At 28.1% G+C, this 10330-nt stretch overlaps 2 protein-coding genes across 2 annotated transcripts in view; one reads left to right on the forward strand and one right to left on the reverse strand.

Moving 5' to 3' along the window:
• Positions 1-613: 613 nt before the first annotated feature.
• On the forward strand, positions 614-2583 carry Pdf (Pigment-dispersing factor). Its single transcript, XM_011499193.1, has 3 exons — positions 614-720; positions 1727-1864; positions 2317-2583. Exons 2-3 carry the CDS (start codon positions 1736-1738, stop codon positions 2437-2439), a joined length of 252 nt encoding a protein of 83 aa, XP_011497495.1. The 5' UTR covers positions 614-720; positions 1727-1735; the 3' UTR covers positions 2440-2583.
• A 610-nt stretch (positions 2584-3193) lies between these two features.
• The window catches only part of Pitslre (cyclin dependent kinase 11B pitslre), a 9720-nt gene continuing 2583 nt past the window's right edge, over positions 3194-10330 (reverse strand). Inside the window, exons 3-9 of the mRNA XM_011499194.1 lie at positions 10271-10330; positions 9172-9222; positions 7408-7811; positions 5971-6681; positions 4657-5248; positions 4087-4317; positions 3194-3667 (exon numbers count right to left, since the gene is read on the reverse strand). The exon at positions 10271-10330 is cut by the window's right edge and continues 11 nt beyond it. Coding sequence (XP_011497496.1) covers positions 3373-3667; positions 4087-4317; positions 4657-5248; positions 5971-6681; positions 7408-7811; positions 9172-9222; positions 10271-10330 — 2344 coding nt within the window. The 3' untranslated portion in view covers positions 3194-3372. The remainder of the gene's footprint in view (positions 3668-4086; positions 4318-4656; positions 5249-5970; positions 6682-7407; positions 7812-9171; positions 9223-10270) is intronic.

Raw genomic sequence — 10330 nt, forward strand, 5'->3', positions numbered from 1 at the left:
AAGCAATTTGCTTTATAATTTGAAGCAAAAATTTATTGCACTAATTTATATATCAATATTCAAAATTTAAATTTAATTATATAATAAATAATAAAAAAAAATTTATAAATACGAATTTGCTTTTATGATTATACAATGTTTCTCATATATAATTATACATAATGATACGTAACAATTTAAAAATTAAATTTCAATATTTATGTATATTAATAACTCCGTAATTATAAAATCTTCTGTCTTTATAAATAGAATAATACATTGTACTAAGCTAACAAATACATCGCAATGAATCTGACATATTTAATTTACTTTAATACTCTTCTTATTCAATATATTATTTAACGAATTCTATTATTCGAATTAATTTCTTCTACATTTTACTGTCGCATTCACTGAAAAATGCCAACAACTGATAGCTACAATCTATGTTGAAGCTTTCAATTTCGCCGTGATGTAATCGGGATGAGGGTTGAAAAAATAGACGATCGGTTAGTTGTCAATGGCAGTAGACACGCGCGTCGACAGCAGATTGCGCTGATTTTATGGGGGGATGCGCGCTATAAAAGATGCGTTCGACGAAAGTGTCTGTCATTATAAACTGGAACGACTGAATATAGAGATTCTTACTCCAAAATTGCATTAGCCAAAGTTCGTTGAGTGTAGAGAGACGGGAAGAGAGAACGCGTGAGTACACGGAAAGACCATATCAAGCATATAAGAGTAAGAGACTTCGAAATGTTACAAGCTTATTTAATTTTAGTGTACACATAAATATTTTTAATTATATAACAGTGGCAAATATTGATGTACCGTGACTTAACAAGCAATGTTATTTTAAGTGTCAGATCGTATTCAGTTTTCTTTGACTAAACAAATACATTGGCAAAATTTATTGTTTAAAACGTAAATTCCATATGTCTAATAATACTAAAGAAGTAAAAGAGAATATAAAATTTAAAATAGAATAGCTATTTAAATTATTTTTATTTGCATTGTAATGAAACTGTGTAATGAAAACATTTAAAATATAAAATTGAATTGTTATAAAGTTAGGATAGATTGCAATTATCTTGATTAAATAAATCCCTTTCATATATTTTGTGTATATATAAGGAAAAAATAATTGTGAATAAAATCAGGATTTTAATTTGAATGAATTCAGATTATATTAATAATTGCACTTACGGTTATTATTAATTTTACAATATACGCTACGAAATTACAATATGAATTATTGTTAAACTTTTCTAGCAGCACAAATGGTAACAATTTATTATATATTTATTATCATCATAATAATAGTAATTATTATTGTTCTAAAATATACGAAAATAAAAATAAAAGAAACATAATATTAAATTGTTCAATAATTTTGAACAATTCTGTTCTATTTAACGCGATATTAAATATAGAATAAAATTGTTTGAATCAATTCTAATGCAAATTCAAACGATTAGAATAGCGCAGATATAGGAATATAAAAAATTTGTAAAACAAGCCTAAAATAAATTACATTTAGATAAATCAACTTAAAAAATGTCTAGATAATTATTTTAAATTAAATAAAATTTCAAATCAATTTTTTTTATAAAATTATTAGTAAGCTTAAAAAAAAGTAATATCTATAAGCTGAAGTACAATCGAGATTTTAGTAAATTAGTAAATTAACATTAACATCAAGATAAAAGGAATATTAATATTTAACAAAATTATTCAAAAATTTCAGAAATAAAGAATGAAATTTTGGATGAATCGATTCAGCAGAGCTTTCATTATTTTTACAATCATTTGTTGTGTTTCTGCTTCAATGGAAGAAATTTCTCACAACATGATGATTCCTAATAATCCATATGGACGCCCATTGGTGAATATGTTATACAATTATCTATATATGCTTAAAATTTTGAAATAAGACAAGTTTTTAAAGAATTTTAAAGCAATTACCATTCTTGATTATACATCCAAATTAATATTTAATTACAAGTTTTATAATAATTATAATATAATATCATCATATTCCAAATGAAATGTATATAATATTCAATGCATACTATAATTAAATATATAATAAAATATTTTCAATCTACAATTGATTTTGCTTGATTTTAATTTTATTAACATCATTTATTATATACTTAAATTCCAAACTATTTTTCTAACTACAAATAATACATAATCAAATTAAGTATAGGACATTATAATAAAAGTTTATGTAAAACATAACTTTCCATCTTCTATTATTAAAATAGAGAATAATTTATTTCAATATATATAATTAGGTATGTGAGCTAAATTAAATTAAATTTTTGTTTTCAGGATACGGATCTGCTTGCAAGATTGCTTCTACTTCCGCAACGATTATGTCATCCTAAAAGGAATTCGGAACTAATAAATTCATTACTAGGCCTACCAAAGAATATGAATAATGCTGGAAAGTAATGCAAATTAGAAATATAATAATAACAATTACGCTTTTCGCAGTGTCTACTTTAATAATCAGTAGTAAAGTAATAAGATATTGTTGTGTTATCGACAATAAAGAATGCTTGTAGCTCTCTCATCTTAAATCATTTCTATCGAATTAAAATTTTATTAATTATTTAAATCAAATAAAATATTTAAAACAAGTATTTAAAATATGGTCTAGAAAACTAATTTTTCTTTAATATTGATCATTTTATTAATTACATATATCAACAACAGTATATGTATATATGTATATATATATATATATATATATATATAATAAATATTACTCATTTTAATAGAATTATTTTTAGTAATTTTTGAAGAATATAAAATAAAAATTATTTCTTTCTTTTGATTTATACTAATATTTAATATTGTATTAAACTAGTGAATCGAAATTTTCAAAGGCGTTTAAAACCATAAAAAATATATATAATTTAAACTCAGGCATTTAAATAAAATTGCTTTATTAAAATTATGTAAATTACATTTATTTTAAAACGTGTTATTATTAAACATTAAATTAAAAAAAAAAAAAAAAAAAAAAAAAAAAAAAAAAATGAAATATAAACGAAACATATAAAATTAATTGTATATAAATTTACTGTAATTATTTTGCTTTCTTACACTGTACTTTAAAAAAATAATATAAAATAATGGTTAACTTAATAAACTTGAATCACATAATAATAATCTTTTTTTATTAATATAATATTAATCTGTACAATCTTATTTGTCTAAATTTTTTGTTTCATCTTGTCGCGATTCATACAATTACATCGGTAGAAAAAGACCACACAACTTGGATGTACACAATTTAGATGCATGGATGCATATGTATATTTGTGTCCAAACGCATTTGTTTGTGCACGTTTATGAGTATACACGTAAGAGTTCGTGCTGTCAAAATTTGAGATGAAAGCCGCCACCTACTGGTAATTGTCTGCTAGCTTCTCTCGATCCCATGTGAAATCCTGAGGCACTATCCTCATCCTCGTCTTTATCACCAAGCTGCTTAAATTCTTTGCCACCACTTGGAGGTTTAGGCGATGCATTCAACGTTCGCGCGCCAAATTCCGATTTAGCCGGCCACGTTGGGAACATAGCAGGATCTATAGGAAGAGGCGATTCTGTAAAATAGCCGTGCTTTAACGCGTCCTCTGCTGTGATTCGTTGAGCCGGATCGTATGTTAAAAATCTAAAAGAAAAACAATCTTATCGTCAAATTGCAATCACAAGATACGATATTAACATCTTTAATTTTATTTTACCGGTTGAAAATAAAGACTTAAATATTAGTTTGAAATAAATTTTCATAATTATATTACACGCTCAATAAAACATGAAACTATTTAATACTTATAATTTTAAAGAATGTTTATCTCAATATCAATTTAAAATTTTTAGATATATTTATGCTTATGTCTAATTAAAATACAAAAAAAAAAAAAAAAAAAAAAAAAAAAAATAATAATTCATAAATTTGTCTAAACAATTTATATTATCAATATACTGAAATTAGTTTACTTTTTATCTGACTTCGTTAATTTTTATTTTTACGCTAAAGACTATCAATTATCAAAAGATAAGTTTTTATCTAATTTTAATGACACTTACTTTGTCAATAATTCAATTCCTAAATCAGATAATGATAAACTAAATCGCTGTCTTAAATTATTTACAGGATAGTGTGCAAAAGGTATTTTCTTAACCATTGGCATTTTACTGTATCCAGGCCATATTCTATCACTAGGTGTGCCCAACTCTTTAAATACCCTATTCAGAAGATCAATTTCTGATTTTCCAGGAAATAGTGCTTCCATCCTTAGTAGCTCAGCAAAAATGCAACTATAAATATTAATTTCTATTAATAAAAATGATTAAATTATGGTAAAATATATAAATATAATGTTTATTTGACTTTATTTTATATTTATTTGTATATAATAGACTTTATTATTATATATTAGTATCAAATTAGTATTAATATTTTTATATTTTTGGATATATTAATATATAAGATAAAAATAATAAAATAAAATAAAAAAAAAAAAACCGCATCAACAGTGTGAAAATTTTATTTTTTTTAAATAGCCTAGTTTAATCAATAAGAAATTTAAACTATAATATTTATACTTTTATCATTTAAGAAACAGCATTATATAAATCATTATTTAAATAACTTACCCAACGGACCACATATCGACTGGTGTACTATATTCCTTGCCACCGAGTAAAAGCTCTGGTGCTCGATACCAAAGTGTAACGACTATAGACGTGTACTGTTTCAGTGGTGAGCCATATTCTCTTGCCAAGCCAAAGTCACCAACTTTTAAAATTCCTCGATGGCTTAGTAATAAATTTGATGTTTTGAGATCTCTATGAAGAATCCAATTATCATGCAAATGTGCTACAGCTCGTAGAAGTTGTTGCATGAGACATTTTACCTCACCAGGTATAAAAACTTGATTCTTTGATTTCATTGTCTCCATTAGGGACTTCAAATCGTGCTCTACATAATCCATTACAATAAATATCTTGTCCATGTTACTACCCACGACTATTTCCCGTACGGTAACAATGTTTGGATGTTGGGCTTTTAGTAAGGTATTAATTTCACGTAAACTGGTTATTGGAAATCCATCCTTTTCCTTCTCCATTTTTAAGCGTTTTAGAGCTACTATTTCTTTGGTGCGTCTATCTTCTGCTCTGTAGACAACGCCGTAAGTACCTTCCGCAATGCGATTCAAACATTTATATTCTTCGACACTTCTACAACCTGTAGAAAATGATCCAGTCTAATCATTAATTTGGTGATAGTATATAATAATTAATCGCAGAAATTAAAAGACTAAATTTTAAAGACATTTAAAAACACATTCTATTAATTAATAATACTATTATTATAATAATATTCTTATTTTCTATACAATCATTGGTTAAGTAAATATTTTCTTTTTACTTTTTATTTCACACTTGGCCATATAATGCTCATAAATTATTAATCAATTACGTTAATTATTATTTATACTATAATTACTATAATGTACTAATTTATTTCAATTCTGAACTTTATCATTGACATTATCTCTTGTTTGCGTATATATTGAAAAATAAATATATTTTACCTTATAAAAATTAATTATAATTTTAATGGTTATATTTTACATTCTTGCTTAAGCGGTTGAACAAATGAAATAAATCCAGGATGTTTTAATTTTTATTTTAGTTTACTCCAATTGGATGCTTGTGAAAGAAATAAAATAAATAAATAAAATCGCAGAAGAAAATGTTTTCAATTAGAAAAATAAACCATTGTGGGACAAAACACTGTGATTGTAGTATTGTTTAGCATTGATTAAAAGATAAGGTAATCGATAATTTTCGATATAGGCGAATAAAAGCAAAATTGTGCTATTCCGCATAAAATTCAGGCTGCAAAATGGCAATATTAAAAATGAAAGAGAGACTGCATGGAAATAGTCAAGCAAGAAGGCATACCCTGAATAGCCGGAAAGTATGGTGGTAGATCGATTTGTATTTCGATCTGTTTGATTGTGTCGTTGGTCTCTATGATCTTAGCCGCGCCATTGGAATCGACGTGCCCGGGCGAGTCACCGTCCGACCTGTCGGACTTGGCAAGCTGGTCGACCGACAGGGGGCTCGGGTTGTTATAATCCGAATTGTCGTTGGAGTCGTCATTGGAATCCTTGTTCGAGTCGTTAGAGTCATTGGAATCGTCATCGTCATCGTCGTCGTCGTCATCGGTGCTCGTGTCGCTCGAGTCCGAAGAGCCGTTCTCAATCGAGCGCTCTCGACCGAGCTCTCGCATCTCCTCGTCCGACAACCTTGAGCGATTGCTCTTGTGGCTGCTGGCGTCGTCCGACTGGCCGCCAACCATCATTCTCACGCTCTCGTCCGAAAGCTCAACGATCGAGTGATCGGGCATCAAGAGGTCCGGACTGTGTTGGCGCTTCTCCCCGCGTTTCATGCGCCGTGCTTCGAGCTCGATGCGCGAGTTCTCCTTCCTACGGGCCATCTCGCGCTCCGCGTCTAATAGCCTTTGTCTGCGCAGCTCCTGCTCAGTCATCTCCTTCGGGTCCTTGGAGGAGATGTGCTGCTCGGTCGTGATCACCTCCATGCGATCGAATTCTTCGTACACGTTCACATCCAGTGCTTGCGTCTGCTCCCTCACCTGCTTCTCTCGATGAGCTATTCCGCGCATACGAATTATCTGCATTAGCTTATTATAGTATTTTAATTACAATAAACTTACAATACAATGGAAAAACACAATTATGAAACTTTCCCAAACTTTTTTTAACGCTATATTAAGGAGAATTGATCTGATTTTGAACATTATTTAACTAACAGTCGATTTATAACATATTTTGGAACAATCTACTTTTTACGAAGAAATTAATTAATTGCCTTATTATATTTAAATTGTATTTACAATCGTTAAGATAGAGTCCGAAAGAATTTTGATAAAATTATATATTATTATATTATCATGTACATTAACAATTTATGTATTAATACAGTGTATATCAATAAAAATATCAATACATGGTTTTGATAGTGTAAATTCTATTATAACAATTATAACTATTTAAGTGTACTATATCATTATTATACTTTCTTATACAAATACCGTTGAAGCAATATTTTTAATGAAATTAGGAAGGAATGAATTTAGCAATGGATAAAGGAAAATTTAAAATAATAATGAAATTCATATTAGACAAGAGAATTTAAGTTATAAACGTTATAAAATGCCTTCGGTCAAATTTAATGTAATTTAAATAAATAATTAATTAATTATCGTTAAACATAATTCTTATTGATACGCTTGCTCATTCATATCTCGTCGAGGGAATGAGTATTATTACTGATCGAAGCCAAGGGATTGAAAAAATAACGGACGTAGTCTCATACCGAGCTCTTTCTCCATCTTCTCTCTCTCTCTGTCTCTAATTCTATCGTGCTTGTGGGACCGTTTGTGCCTTTTTTCTCGGCCCGAGGGCCTCTGTTGCTGCTCCATGATCTCTACTTCCGGAAAACCGGCGAGATCCTGATCGCTGAGGCGCATGTGTCGGCTGCTGCTGCGCTGCTGCTCGTCGAGTCGCATCTCCCGGCGCTGCTGTTCTCGAGCTCCGGATGTCGCTTCCTCGGCTGCGGCAGCTGCCGCGGCTATGCGCAACTCTCGGCGTTCCCGCAGCTCCTCCACGCGAATACCACGGGCGTCGTTTAGGCGAACCTCCTCACGGGAACGCGACGATGACGATTCCATCTTGTACTCGCGCGGCTCCTCGCGCCTCTCTCGTCGCTTATCCAGGAGCCTGAAATTTTACGGCACGACTCATTAACATTTTACCGCTCATCAAATTTTTCTTCACTTTTTATTTTTGTTTTGTTTGCGTTGAGAAATTGATAGCCGATCAGTCAAGACGGTGATAAAACGACTTCTTCGCCAAGATCGACTTACATTGATAGGAGAGGAAGAGGCTAACTTTCTGGAAAAATTTAATTTAGTAATTTTTGCTTTAATTTATGAATTAATTTGAAAAATTTATTTTCGATGTTAATGGTTTTTGGAAATACCTATACAAATACCATGTCGATAATTTATTATAACATATCAATCGCACAAAATTTTTGTAATTGATTAAATGATATTGCATTAGTTTTACATAAAATAAGAGTAGTGCGGAATGCGGATTAATTTAAAATATGTTTACGCTTCTGTATTGTATCGACACATTTTTATTTATCGTAATAAGAAAATGATAATATACTTAAATGTTAGGATGGAATTATCTGTCAAACAGCTATCTATAAATAATGAATGAAAAATGTTTGATTTACATTAATTTAAATGAATGTTTAGATTATTTCAAACGCTGAAATCTAATGTTAGTTTATTTGATTTGTATACAATATTGCATGAGGCGCGGCAAAATAATAGAAGTATCTATTTAACCGTAATACTTTCATTAATTATTCTAATTAAATGGAAAAAGAAAATTGTATTTTACACCTGTATTATATACAAATCAATTTTGATTGTTTCGATAAAATTAACACTCATACTTTTTATTTCTAATACAAGGTTTTCGATTAAAATTTGATTATTTCTATTGATAAAAAAGGAATGATAGTATATTATTAATATTTTTGTTAATCAAATTTTATTAGGCAATTAATTCCATTTATAAAAAATAATTTAAATTTATTTTTAAATAATTTTCATTATGAGGCATACACATCGATAACATAATTTATACAGAAAGTTTGGAAATCCAGAACCTGCTTATTAGATTTTATGAAATTAAAACTATTATATCAAATTGTTTTACACACTAATATACAGATCATCTTTTAAATACCATCACATTCTTAAATAGATGAAAAAAATCAAACAACTTTTTGCTGAAGGGTGATGAAAGGGTATTTAGTTAATTAATTTTTGTTAAATGAATATGAATGAAATGAATATGTTAATTACCATAAAGGAATTTATACAATATTCAACAAATAATAATGTAATTTATACAATTTAAGACAAACAATAAAATAATTCATTCACATTTCGTTACTGCCTTTCATATATCCTTAAAAATATGGAATCAAAACATGCAACATTAATGTTGATTTCTTATATAAGAATTTATTTTAAAATAGATACAGCATGCTTAATACCTGTTGGTCATTCTGCTTTGATTGTTGCTAGCATTCGTACGACCAAAGTTACTTTTTTACAAATGGAACATAGAACAAAATAAAATGAGATCAACACTATATTATGATATATGAAAAAAATTAAAATAAAAAAAAAAAAACTAAATAAAACGTGTAATTTATGAAATAATGAATGAAAATAAGATTTAATACATAAATTTAATATATTTAGTGCATTAGTTTTGTTTGTGAATGCTACTTACAGAATGACAAATGAAATTTCATCTTTATAAAAGTGAAAAGTACAGCCATACAGAAGCTTTCATATATATAATACATATAATAGTTTCTCTAATATTGCATAATCCATTTTAAATTGGAATATTTTAAAAATATTTAATAACTCTAAGTTTGCATGGATGTAGTCTTCAATTTCAAAAAGTACACAGTTTTCAAAACATAACAAGAGTGATAAATAATATGCTGTACATTTAGAAAAATAAAACTGTTTAACTATTGCAAAAAAGTTAAAATTGTTCAATTTTTGTATTTTAGAAAATTCAATACTTTAATATTAGTTTAAAATTACATTTCAATTAATGCTGAAAAGAACAAAAATCTAACTTGAAATTATGTTATTTCTACTTATTATTCATTATGAAATAAACTATTTCTTAATGTCGTGTTTATTTTATTGTTTTTTTAACTGCCAGATAACACCTGCAAATGATAAGATAAAGTCTGTAAAAATGTACAACGTGACTTATTATTATACTCTGAATTATATTAAAATATTCAAAATAAGCGAATCAGTTAAGCTCGCATAATCAGTACTTTGAAGGTAACGAGATATTCTAATAAAAAAATTATGATAAAAAGTTAAACTCCTTTGACAATTTTACAAATGCTTACGTGGAAGAAAATCATGTGACATAAAAATGGTTGTAAATGAAACCTCTTTTAATTTGATCAATATTGTAATAATTTCTTAATTTTATAATTGCTGATCCATAATGCTCATCTAACTATGTCTGAATAAGCTACACAAAATTCTATTTAGAATTTTAGCCAATTACAACATTGATTGCATTTTGACAATAAGTTATGCTTTGGCTTATACCTCTCTCGTAAATCTTCCAGAACACGATCCCCGGTACTACGCTCTTTTCTTTCGTGCCTC

The sequence above is a fragment of the Ceratosolen solmsi genome, unplaced genomic scaffold (genome assembly GCF_000503995.2).
Source record: "Ceratosolen solmsi marchali unplaced genomic scaffold, CerSol_1.0 scaffold2, whole genome shotgun sequence".
NCBI classification, from domain to species: Eukaryota; Metazoa; Arthropoda; class Insecta; order Hymenoptera; family Agaonidae; genus Ceratosolen; species Ceratosolen solmsi.

Bases quoted from the DNA above. Each gene is read 5' to 3' on its own strand.
- Pdf (XM_011499193.1), top strand. From the start codon at position 1,736: ATGAAATTTTGGATGAATCGATTCAGCAGAGCTTTCATTATTTTTACA. The intron at 1,865-2,316 runs GTGAATATGTTA...TTTTGTTTTCAG, and splicing joins ATCCATATGGACGCCCATTG to GATACGGATCTGCTTGCAAG.